The 13,408-nt window shown below is 35.8% G+C and overlaps 1 protein-coding gene across 2 annotated transcripts; it reads right to left on the reverse strand.

The window, feature by feature from the left end:
* Nucleotides 1-2,782: 2,782 nt before the first annotated feature.
* LOC147543627 (uncharacterized) lies at nucleotides 2,783-9,710 on the reverse strand. Of its 2 annotated transcripts, none has more exons than XR_015223905.1 (2): nucleotides 9,618-9,710; nucleotides 2,783-3,277 (listed from the first exon to the last, which is right to left on the reverse strand). XR_015223905.1 is itself a non-coding variant. In XM_086637293.1 (2 exons), the coding sequence occupies exons 1-2, from the start codon at nucleotides 6,279-6,281 to the stop codon at nucleotides 2,942-2,944; spliced, it is 378 nt and encodes a 125-aa protein (XP_086493419.1). In that variant the 5' UTR covers nucleotides 6,282-9,703; the 3' UTR covers nucleotides 2,783-2,941. The 2 variants fall into 2 exon arrangements, 1 of the variants encoding a protein (XP_086493419.1); XM_086637293.1 differs by having other exon boundaries at nucleotides 6,240-9,703.
* Nucleotides 9,711-13,408: the final 3,698 nt, after the last annotated feature.

Below are 13,408 nucleotides of genomic sequence, written 5' to 3' on the forward strand. Positions count from 1 at the left end.
CTCATAGACTACCTATTTGTCAATATTTATGAAAACTATATTGCTAGATACCCATTAGCAAGAAATACGTATCATATTTCTAATACCCAAGTTGAAGAGTGTTACAGATTGGCGGCATCAAATAAGAGTAAAACAAAAACAGTTGAAGGGCTCACCCTCGGTAAAAATGTAGGGTTGACTGGGGAGATTGCAGTTTTTTAAGGCAACACCATTACCGGGTAGTAGCCAAGCATAGTCCCTACCATGCTTAATGCGGCCCTGACACAATCTAAATAGGTATGTAGCAAAGAGAACGAATAAAATTTAAATGTAATACCATGTCGAAAATTCATGAAAACTCGAACAACCCAAGAAAAATAAATGGAAGTATTAAGTTTGTAAGAGATACCCTCATCATTAAACTCAATAAAAGCAAAATGGAGAACAAAGTTCGGATCACCACCAATGCGACAATCAACAACCTTCAGCCAGAAACATAATTTGTTCTTAAAAAGTAAGGCTTGGGTACCAAAATTACTGCCAAATTACCTAATGAAACACGTATTATCAGTTGATGAAAAGGGTAGCAAGTTATTCTTCAGTAACCTTGATTCCAAACAATAAAAAAAAGGTCAGCTAGATGCACAAGTAGATAACTGAACAACAAAAAGTCAGCTACTTGCGCAAGTGGTGATCAAGCTAAATTAGATAGAGAAAGACCCCACAGTAACAACGAATTGCAATGTAATAGATTCTCCTTTCGGCTTCCTTACGTCAACCAAATCTGCAAGTGGAAGACCTATATATATTATTTCCATTGCATTTAATCTATTACAGTAGAAGATAAAACTGTTATATATAGTAAAAGATAAAACAATTTAGTGAGGCATTTAATCGAACACCTCAAACACACAAAGAAATGAGTGAACTTGGTGAAAACCTGAGGCAAAATTCTTTTGAGAAAACAAAGAGAATCAAAACTGATTTAGCATCATTGAATATGAAGAGCTCTGTCCACATAAATGCTGAAAGTAAATTACCCAAAAGTCAAAAACGCATACCTGTTGGAAGTGGTTCGGTTTTGAAGTCATAAGTCGATTAGTCCATAACACTAAATTGAAACCCTAAGTTGTTCTTTAACATTTTTTGACAAAAAAAAATACATTTGTTACAAAATGAGTTGTGAGAGAACATCAGAAAGAGAGATGAAGAGAAGTACCTTTGAGCTAGGGTTTCATGTACCCACAATCTGAGCACGGAATATGTTTTCAGAAGGTAAAACCTATGAAATCAAAAAACATTTTTCTGAAGGTAACACTGATTTGTTAGGTTAATATCGCTAAACCCACACAATTTCTAGTGAAGTAACTAATGAAAGAAGAAAACAAACCCAAATTGAAAATGTAAACAAAATGGAACATTAACCTTAATAAAAACAATCTAGTCTAAATTTTCAGATGAGGGGGGGGAGGGGGTGTGTAGACAACAACCGAGAGCGATTTCCATCTCCATCATCATCTCCATCAGTGGTGTTGGTCAAAAGGAAGTGAAGATGAGAAGATAAAGTAGTAGAAGAAATCTGGCCCGTTGAGGAGGGGAAATCAGGACCATGGGGCACAGATAATTCTTTATGTTGGTTCACTGTCTGATATATCAGAAGTACTTACAAATAACAGAATTCGTATAGGTCTTCTTTAGAAAAATATCGCAACTCTCATCCAAATCGCATTTACGGTACCTGAATAATGTTATAGAAATGAGTGTAAACTCATACACTATTAATGTAAACTCATAATCATGAAAAACCTTAGCAATACTTTTTAAAAGTTACCCACAACAAAAAAGATATTGCAATCAATAGCCATGCAACCAGACCTACTATCATAGCAAAGGCAAGACAAAGATAAACCAACCTAACAAAAAGATTTGAACCTATAAGATATTTTACTTCCTATAGAAATTTGATTCCTATAAAAATAAACAAACTTAAGCTTGAACGCACTTGAAAATTGAAAGATGACAGAACAACTAAATAAATCAAGAAACTTAAAGACAATCAAATGAACACAAATAAACATGAATTTTTGGTCAGTTAAGTTAGGAACCCTTTGAACAAACAACAAAATGAGAATAATCGAGCACTATAATAGTTGAAGAACCAACATGACATAGTAGTGAAGCTAAAGATGATGCACTGAAGATTATCATGCGTAATAATAGTTGAGGATCAATCTGAAAACTTTTTAGTTAAAGCTAAATGCTATCTCAGTTATTAGTATTGAAGCTAAAGCTAAATCAATTATTTAGTTAAAACTTGACCAAGGATCCGAATACTTGGTGTTAAACCATGAATCGAAGCCTAGGTACCATGCTGCGTGGACTCTCCGGAGCAATGTTATAATCTTAACAAACAAAAAAACACGAAAGTAATCATGTAAAAGAACAAAAAATAACAAATAACATGAACCGAAAAACTGGGGAATCCCAATTGATATGTGCAACTAATCTTGACTTCAGGATTTCATTAAGCCTAAAACCATAATGATTCCCTTAGGAGGTGAAATCCATGGTTATTGAATTTGGGTTATTAAAGGTATAAATAATAAGTTTGTCGAGATTTAGACTTCTTTAGTATGTTGTTGGGCTTTAGGCCTCTTTAGTATGTTGTTGGGTTTTAGGCCTTTTTCGTTACTAGTTTAACTTAGGCGTTTATCGTGCTTATCACATCTTGATGATGTATCAATGACATGTAATGACTAACGTAAATCGTAGTCCATATTACAAAAAATAGAGAACATAATAATTTCAACTGAGCAAGAAAAGAAGTGACACTATTAAAAAACATGGTTGAACATCATATGATTACTACATTTACTTTAGTTCAGTCTAGGTTCTAAGCCTAAAATCTCTAGTTGGGATACTAATGATGATTGTCAGGTATTACAAAGATATCATCAGTTGGCTATAATTCACCAAAATCAAGTAAAATATCATCGACTTCCCCTGTTTCCACTTTTTCCAGATATTCATTAAACTCTTTGGTAAGAAGAACCTCCTTATCGCATCCCTCGTTGCTGTAGTTGACAGTAATTGCTGCAGGTTGTTGATATTTTAGTGTGTTGGTTGGAACCACCATGGCTAATGATTGATTAGGTGTTTCTTGTGTATCGTTCGTGTTGTCATTAATAGGTTGTTCTTGCACTCTGAAAGCTGATGACACACTACTTGATCCATCTCTTGTTGTAGAACCAACTTTGTTGTTAATCTTCCTCCTTATCCTACAAAGAACATACTCCACCTGCATAATCAATAAATAAATTATTAGTTTTTAGAACATTTTCTTACCATAGTATTCAACATCAAAGATGGAACAACAATATCAGTAGTGGTGAAAATAATGAGATAAAAAAGAGAAGTAATTATTGGTTATTTTCATCCCTATATATCACTCATTGATGAGAGAAGATGCAATCCAAAACCCTATATACTCCAAACCAAATGTCTTATCCTCGCACATTTTCTTAACACTCAGCCTAATGAATATAAGAACCACTTGAAACCCTAACTTTCTTAGTTTCTCTCCATCTCACCAACCAAGTCGGCAAATTCAGTTATAAGATATTGTTGAGAAGTTATATCTAATTATCATAATGAACAAGATGATCAAGAAGTCCTCTCCAGTCTAAAATAGATAAATCTTTTTTTTTTAGAGAAATCAAAATAGTTTCATTGATCAAAGAAAAGCAGAGTGGTAGCTAAGGAAGCCAACCATCCTTGAGACAACAAAACAAAAAAGCAAAAGATTACAATTGAACTGGCTTATAACATGACCATGACATCCCAATTACTAACAAATTGACTGAATTGAGTATTGCTAATCCAATCCTGATTCGAGGCCCAAAAGTAAATTATGCTCTGCACCTTGACGATTGTATTCTCTACGGATTGTTCAGTATCGTCTTCTTCCTCCAAAACTCGGTGATTCCTCTCGAGCCAGATTGTCCATATGGTGGTTGGAAGGATACACATCTGAATAAAAGACTTTCTATCTGTAATCTTTAAAACTTTCCAATTACTAAGAACTTGAGAAATGGTATGGACATTAATGTCGAAAGGATGATAAGGATATATAGAATCCCACACTTTAGATGTGAATGGGCAAAGGAGAAAAAGGTAAGAAGAGGTTTCACAGTTTAACTTACACAGCGAACATCTGTTTGGCATAGTGAATCCTTTTTTTATCATCATATCCATGGTTGGGACACCATCTAACATAATAGTTCAGAGAAGAAATGATACCTTTGATGGGATAAATTTATTCCAAATCCATTTTGGAATTAAGCTTTGGCAAGTGACGAATTGTTGTTGGAGTTCTGTATAGAAGGAGCTAACGGAGAAACCATGTTGAGAGGGCATCCATACTCGATTATCTATCATGGAGAATAAAGATCGAGAGCTTGAAGCTTGAGTTGTCTCACTAAGAAGAGTTGAAAGATTTTCAATCTCGTTACTCCGAATGGGTCATCATTAAAATAACTACCCAAGTGTTCTTCAATAGTTGCATATTTCTTCTTGGAAGACTTCAAAGAGTTAGAAATCGAATTTTGAAAGACCCATTCTTGGTCCACTCGTCTAGCCAGAAGCTTAGTTGTTTACCTCTGTTAATCTCTAGCTTGGTATGTTAGAGAAGCCAATCTGTTAGAGAAGATGCCAACACTCAATAAACTTTCAGAGGAAGATGCCAATCTGTTAGAGAAGCCTATTCTTCTAGAAGAAATCTTTACAATTATCAAGCACTTAAAAATAGGGAAAGCTCTTAGTCCTGACGGATTTACGAATGGATTCTAGCTGAATTCAACAACATTGGCTTCATAGACTTGAGACACAACTGCACTTCCATCACCCTCATTCCCAAAAAAGAGATCTCATGTCAACCAAAAGATTTCCGCCTCATAAGTCTCATCAATGGCATACATAAAATCTTCAATAAGGTGCTTTCTAATAGATTAAAGCCATTTCTGAACAACCTTACATCAGATACACAAGGGGCTTTTGTTGCCAAAAGACAAATCCTCGACTCAATCCTAATAGCTTCTGAGCTTATCGATTCTATTACTAAATCTAAGCAGTCAGGTTTGATCTTTAAGATTGATATCGAAAAAGCTTTTGACAATGTTAGATGGGATACAATATTAGTTAATGGCAAAGGTATGAGTTCAGTTCACTTTTCAATATTAGTTAATGGTAAAGCGAATGGTTTTTTCAAAAGCTTTAAGGGACTGAGGCAGGGAGACCCTTTGTCTCCTTTTATATTCATTCTAGTCGGCAAAATCTTCTCTAAATTGATGGAAGAAGCTTTATATTCTAATAGTCTTGATGGGTTAACAGTTAAGGATCACGGATGCGAGATTTCACACTTGCAGTTTGCGGATGATACTATCATGTTCTTGCAAGCTGATCTTCTTCAGGTTCACACTCTCAACAATATTATACAGAAATTTGAATGCCTTACAAGGCTAAAGATTAACAGAGAGAAATCATCTGTTATTGGTATTAATACTGATGATGAGCTATTGCAACAAATTAGCAACATTGTTGGGTGTAAGTTAGAGAAACTCCCCTTTACTTATCTCGGTATTCCTTTGGGAAAATCTCCTAAGGTCAAATCTTTCTGGGATCCCATCATAGAAAAGCTTCAGAAAAAGCTAGCTACTTGGAAATGTCGGTATCTTTCTAAAGGAGGAAGAATGGTGTTGATTAAAAGTACTCTCTCTGTTATTTCTTTGTATTACCTCTCTCTCTTCTTCACGCCGGTTTCTATTAGAAATTCCATCGATAAGACAATCAAAAACTTCTTTTGGGGATCTTCCTCATCCAAGAGAAAGCATCACTGGGTAGCATGGTCAAAACTAGCTTTGAGCAATAAACTTGGAGGTTTAGGCATTAAGAATATGGAGCTTATGAACAAAGCATTGGTAGGAAAATGGAAATGGCGGTATGGTCAAGAACCCAACACCCTCTAGAGAAGAGTTATAGATGAAAAATACAAAGGCTTCTCTTCGTTATGGTCCCCCACAGATCAAAAAGCATCAAAGCACTCAGGCCCCTGGAAATCAATCACCAAAATGATCCCAAGTATCCAAAATAGATAAATCTTTGTTTTCTCACTTTCAGTATATTTAGGGTTTTTTGTTTTTACCATGCACCAAAACAGAAAAAGCATTATTAGTCGTATAGCTATATATATATATAGTCTATACCTGGTCAGGTGGTGGGGAAGTAAGTATGGAATATTCATGCATTATCTAACTTTCTGAAGATGATGTCCTCTTTCTTTTCTTGTTGATGAAAGTCAAAGTCTTTTTCTTTCCGAGGATGTTTCCTTCGTTGTCTTTAATATAATGGGCGGAGGTTTCTTCCTTCCACGTCCCTTCTCCCGCACCTCTATATTCTCTACTTCTAGTTCGGTTCTTTTTTAAAGTAGTAAAGAAATATTTAACTTCATCACCACCAATATTATTCTCTTCATTACTAATAAAATTATTTTCATCTTGATCAGAGTGAGAAATACGATTCAATTCTTCGAAGATCTTTCAGGGTTCTTTTCCGTAAAGATCTTTTTCGATTATTGGATAATCATCACCTAGGAAATCTTCTCCTCTTACTCACTTCGGCAAATAGTAGGTTACTAGTTGTACATCAGTGGGACAAAATCTAACACCCACTTGAACACGTAAACAATTCTGCATGCTTCTTAATTAGAAAAACTCTTGTGTTCCGTCACTATCTCATTCTTCCCCTCTCTATATCTCAGACTTTGTTACCATTCTTTGTCTCACTAACTCACTCTTTATCTATATATACTAGTTGAAAAGCTTATGATGTGGGGTCGACTTCCTAATTATGTGAGGTTGACTTTCTAATTATCTGAGATTGACTTTCTAAACTATTTCTAATCTGACTTTCCAAAAAAAAAGTTTCCTAAAAAAAATAAATCTGAGATTGACTTTCTGAACAGTTTTAGTAAGTCTTTTAACGGCTAAAATGTAAAGTCTGTCAAAGAATTGCAGCTACATATTTATTGTCAGAAATTTTTTTGTTTTAAGATTAGGGCAGCAGGATCCCAGTTATTTATTACTATTTAAAATCTGACAAACTATATCATTACTACATTTGTATTTTATGGGCGGAGCCGTGTTTGAGGGGGGGACGGCAGGTCATCCGCCCTGGGCCCCCTCCTCAAAGGGGCCCACTCTTCTTCTCGAGAGGTGGACTTATATGTGGGCTGACCTACCAAATCGATAAAATTATTTAGTTTGTATCTTCCAAGCATAAGTTTCTTATAGCTTTTCTGGTGATGTCTTAAGATAGCTACCATGAGGTCAAGGGTTCAACTTTGATCTTAGGCACATTTTTAAATTTTTGCCGTTTCCTCTACAAAGCTTTTTATATCTATACGTATTACTTTTTTATATCTCTTTCAATATCTATCAATGTTATTATAGTTTTTTGATGTTGCAATATAACTAAATTTAATAAATAAAATTCAAGAGAGACAATTAGTACATTTTAATTGTTTTTGGTCGGGTGATTATTAGAACTAAAAATGGGGCCCAACTAAAATTTTGGCACCGGACCCCCCGAGTTCTTAGACACGGCTCTGTTTATGGGCACACTATTCTAAATGGTTTATTCCCATTCGTATACCAGTTGGGAGGCGTTATCGTCATTCAAGATGACAATATCCCGAATATATCAGTTGGACGGGAGTTACGATATGCCCATTCATGGTAATAACTCTGTGCGTTACCAACTCAAGGCAACAGCTTACCACCAGGTGACGGTTGACCAAAATGGACAATTGACCACAAAACTCTATATAAAGGTCAATTGGTAATCGATTAAGGCATCGAACTCCGGATAACAACAACCGACGCCTAAGTACATTTGCAATCGGCTAACCACCTATTTTCTCTCTCACATCGATCATCCAAACCACTGGCAGTCGACTAACACCTGCTCAAGGAAGACGAGTGATCCTTCTCTCTCCTAAACAATCTCCTGTTTAAGGAAGAACTAAAAATCCTTCTCTTTCCTAAATGATCACCTGCTTACGGAAGACGAGTGATATTTCTCTGTCTCAACGACCTGACAACCAAGGGAGGACGGTCAGACTACCCTTCATTTTCTCTCTCATACAAGGAATCAGTCGTCTACGACACTTCCACCACCACCATCATCTTATTACTTCCCTGTGATTGACTAATCAAATATCCATTGAACCACATACGACTGATCCGAAGGAGGTCGACACATATATCTCTCTCCTGACGACTACTCATAAAAGGAGGTCGACTTACAATCAAAGGAGAACGACCTATCTTTATCTCACCTACGACTGCTTACCAAAGGAGGTCGACTTACAATCCAAGGAGGACGACCAATCTTTATCTCTCCTACGACTACTCACCAAAAGAGGACGACCCGTCTTTCTCTCTTCTGACGAAGTAAGTCGAACCATTATATCTCAACAGGGTTGTCCCATCCACGAGTACTGTGACACACCCTCTCTCCAATAAGTCAGTCAATCCGTAGAGAGCGAGCTCTGTCCACTCTACGAGTTGTGCCTAAACTCCAACACCAACCAACAGTAATATTTTCAAGGATATCATTTACGCCTCAATTACTCCTCTTGCAAGCTTACTGACTTGACTGTCGGAGCCCCCTTAGGCCGGCACCATCCCGGTGTCCCAGGGACTTACAGTCACGTTTGTTGTTGTCTCTTTTGTCACAGATTGAGCCCAAAAACGTCGTAGGTGCCCGCAAAATTATTAACAGGTGGAGGTTCGAAGTCCGTTCAACGACCCGGTCCAGCTGACTTCTTGACCCGCGATTTCCTACCCTCACACTAACTACAATTGAGACCACCCTTGAACGCAAGGATTTTGTCAAAGAAGGATGAATGATAAAAAGATATTGGCTAGAATGTAGTAATTATGTATCCAAGGATTAGTAGGATTCTTAAAAGATTTTTAATTCATAAAGACGTTTTTTGTTCAGTACAAAATAGGTTGTCTGTTGTTACGATCACAAACAATAGCTAACATTTAGAAATCCGTAATAGGCATTTGTTATGGACCACTATCCGTAATTGAAAGTTCCAAACAAATAGTTTTTGGTACAAACTATTTTCTATGGCTCTGGACTCCTTAACTAAGGATATCTTTTTGTTACACCATTAACCATAACAGAAGGTGAAATTATTTAAAAAGAATATGACAGTTGGTACACTTTGCTTACGACAAAGGTCATAGCAAAATGATTGTAGCTAATGCTTTTTAATAATCTTTTCCATTATAAAATATTCGTATCAAGATATTTCGTAGTTATGTATATAATGAATTTCTATCAATATCTAGCTTTAAAAATCATAATCCATGTCTAATTAATCAACTTGTAAGAGTTTTTATGATTAACTCTCCTAGGTAACTATTATAATTAACTAGAAACAAGGATACGAAGGTTGTTGGAAATATACTTTGAATATTAAACTATACTTTTATTAAACTCTTTCTCCAAAACTACTACACAATGCAAGACTAACTAGGGGTAAATTTATACCGAAGAGAAACACTTACATCTACTGTCACGTTGGTGGTATACAGGTGTGCATCTTGTTAGCTAAGTAATCTTATTTGGAGAACACCTCCATCTTAAGCCTTCCAACTCATATTCTTCATGCCTAAGTTAATAACAAAGAACACTTCAAAAAAAGAAGGAAATGACAAAGAAGGTACACCTCATGCTTTCCAAGACACCTCATAACCATGAGGATTTTATGATGAGTTTTCTTCATGCAAATTGAGTGTTACTATAGGCACCCACTTTTGATGGTCAAGCACATAACATATTATAACACTCCCCCTTGGATGACCATCATAAGAAATATAGAATTTCTGAGTGACGATGGATACGCAAAATACTGCCTCGTTAAAACCTTGCTAGAAAAACCCATTGGGACAAAAACTAGACGAAGGAAAAAAAGTACAAAGCGTAGATATTCAGTACTAGTGATGCGGAAGTCTTCACATGATAATATTCTCCCCCTGATGAATATTATATCGTGGACCGATGTAGACTTACATCATCAATCGATTTACGTTTCGCATTCTGATGCCTTGTACTAGTTTTCTGAATGTTGTAGTTGGTAAAGACTTGGTAAACAAGTCAGCATAATTCTCACATGATTGTATCTTCTGAATATCAATTTCACCATTCTTCTGTAGATGGTGCGAGAAAAATAACTTAGGTGAAATGTGTTTCGTTCTGTCACCTATAATATATCCTTCTTTGATTTGAGCAATGCAAGCCGCATTGTCTTCATAAATAATGGTAGGTGACTTTGTAATTTCAAAGAGTTCAGATGAAATTCTAGTATGAAGGATAATAGACTTGAGCCATACACATTCTCTATTAGCTTCATGAAGAGCTATAATCTCTAAGTGGTTAGAAGATGTAGCGGGCATACTTTGCTTACTTGGTCGCCATGAGAGAGTTGTACCGCCACTAGTAAAAATGTAACATGTTTGTGAAACTCCTTAATGTGGGTCAGAGAGATATCCTGCATCGGTGTACCCTATTACTTGTGAACTATTGGATGAATTCTTCGAATAAAATAACCCCATGTTAGTAGTTCCGCGAAGATATCGAAGAATATGTTTTACTCCCTTCCAATGTTGCTTTGTTGGTGCCGAACTGAACCTGACTAATAAATTTACTGCAAAAGAAATGTCAGGTCTAGTACATTAAGCCAAATATAATAAAGCACCGATTGCACTTAAATATGGTACTTCAGGACCAAGTAGTGCTTCATTATCTTCTGTAGGACAAGTACTGAGAGGGTATGCAGTGTCTATGCGAAATCTATTCAAAACCTTTTCTGTATATAAATTTTGATGGACAAGTACGCCACCTGTACTTCTTACAATTTGTAAGCCGATGCAGAATTTTGTTTTTCCAAGATCTTTCATCTCAAATTCTTTCTTCAAATATTCTGCAGCTTTTGAGACATCTTCAACTGTCCCAATTAGATTTATATCATCAACGTATATTGCAATGATAGCGAATCCAGTATATAATTTCTTAATGAACACACATGGACAAATAGGATCATCTACATATCCTTCATTGGTCAAATATTCACTGAGGCGATTGTACCACATTCGCCCTGATTGCTTTAGTCCATATAAAGCTCTATTAAGTTAAAGTGAATACATGACACGTGATTTTCTCTCAGGTAATTTGAACCCTTCAGGGACTTTCATATAAATATCAGTATCTAGATTGCCATATAAATATGCAGTAACGACATCTAATATATGCATATCGAGTTCTTCTTGAGCTGTCAGACTGATCAAATATCTAAATGTAATGGCATCCATAACAGGAGGATATGTTTCCTCATAATCTATCACAGGTTTTCATAAAAAATCCTGTGCCACAAGTCATGCTTTGTAACGAACGATTTCATTATTTTTATTTCGTTTTCTTACAAAAATTCATTTGAACCCAACCGGATTACATCCTTAAGTGTGAGGACCACTGGTCCAAAAGCACTACGCTTATTGAGTGAATCTAGTTCTGCCTGTATTGCGTCCTTCCATTTCGACCAATCAGGTCTTTGTCGACATTCCTCAATAGAGCGTGGTTCATAATCATCACTCTCTTTCAGAATTAAGGTTGCCACCGCAAAAGAGAATACCTCATCAATAATTGTTTCATTTCGATCTCATACTTCTCTCGAACATTCATAATTTATAGATATTTCTTCATTGTTAGTCTTCTCTGCCTCATCAAAGGCTTCACCCTCTTCAAGGGATATTTGTTTAGAAAGTGTGGGTGTACCATTAATAGTTTCTTCTAGAGAACTATTATTATGTGATTGGTTTTTCCTCTTTCTAGGGATAGTGATAGGCCTAAAATTAGGTCTTTCCCCAAGTGTAGGGGTCAAGTTATAGTATTTAAAATAAGATCGAGTATCGTTCCAAAGGACAAGCTATTTTACCTAAATCTCGAATTAAAAACCCCCTTCAATTTTTGGTTTGATTTGGAAACTACTTAAAGAAAGAAAACAATACTAATAGACTAATAAGAATGAAATCAAGATGAGAAAAAGGATCTAGGGATTTCGATTTCACCACATAAATGGACTACTTAAGAGAAGCATTCAATCAACAAATCACTATTTGTTTATAACTCAAAACCTAGCTTAATGAACTAATTAGGTTTCGGATAATATTCTTTAATAACACAATTCAAAATCAAGAATATTTGATTGACTATCATATAAAACTAAATTCCTACACTATCATTCATTATCTAAAAGGCATATCTCATCTAATAATTCAATAAAAGCATGAAATATCTAATTATAATGCATGAATGATAATAAGTTTATAGAATCAACATGAAATGACAATCAATAGGCATTGAAGCTCAATATAAGGATTCATTGATTTATAACATATCTCAAAATAAGCCCAAATATGGGTTTCCTCTACACCCTAGATACAAATTTAGCTAATCATGGAATCTAAAGTAATATTCATTGAATTTATAAAATAAATGGAATTACAAAAGATTAATGGAAAGAAATCACCAAGAATGTTCAAACTCCATATTCCCATGTATCTCCATTTTGATGTTCAAAACTAGCTCCAAATGTCTCAAGAATATTACCCAAAACTCCAAATAATAGCTTATTAGAAGATAAAAGAAGAGAAATTTAGAAGAGAGATAGAAGAAGAGAGATAGAAGAAGAAGAGAGATAGAAGAAGAAGAGATTTTAGAGAAGAAGGTATGGAGAAATTAGAAGGTTAGAAGAAGAAATTAGAAGTGGAAAGAAAATGTAGAGAAGAGATGAAGGTGGTAGAGAAAGTAGAAGAAAAGAATGGGGGGGCTAGAATTTTTAGTTTAGAAGAGGTAGAGAGAAAAGGAGGCTAAAAGAGGAGAGAGAGGCTAAGAGGGGAGGCTTGGTTGGTCTTCTAAAAGTGTTTATATAGAGTTAGGGTTTAGATGGGTTAAATGGTAGAAAAGAATAAAAGAAGGGTCATTTTAGGAATTTCTAGGGTTAAAAATCACAAAATCCTAAATAAGGCTGGTGGCTAGGGTTTCTGTTGGACATTCGGATGCTAGGCTGTAGCCGGTTTTATGGAGTTAAGTTGCGGGAGGGACAGCAGCCGTCGGATTTCGATAAGACACGGATCTGGGCTGGTCGGGAGAAGGCCACGTGTTCGGGAGCACGGAGCTTAAACTGCTTCGGGTGCACGGAATACACAATAAAGGACGGGACACACAGCAGCCACACGATCGTGAAAACGCGGGAACGACCGGCTGAGATTAAAACGTTAGATCTGGGAGTACGGAACTA

This window comes from Eschscholzia californica, unplaced genomic scaffold (assembly GCF_041429995.1).
Source record: "Eschscholzia californica isolate CP2 unplaced genomic scaffold, dmEscCali1.0.p SCAF_4, whole genome shotgun sequence".
Taxonomy (NCBI): domain Eukaryota; kingdom Viridiplantae; phylum Streptophyta; class Magnoliopsida; order Ranunculales; family Papaveraceae; genus Eschscholzia; species Eschscholzia californica.

What these genes read in the sequence shown, in the direction of transcription:
- LOC147543627 (XM_086637293.1), bottom strand. Translation starts at nt 6,281, where the DNA reads ATGCATGAATATTCCATACTTACTTCCCCACCACCTGACCAG. An exon ending in CTTCCCCACCACCTGACCAG is followed by an intron (nt 3,278 to 6,239) that starts GTATAGACTATA and finishes TTGATTATGCAG; the next exon opens with GTGGAGTATGTTCTTTGTAG.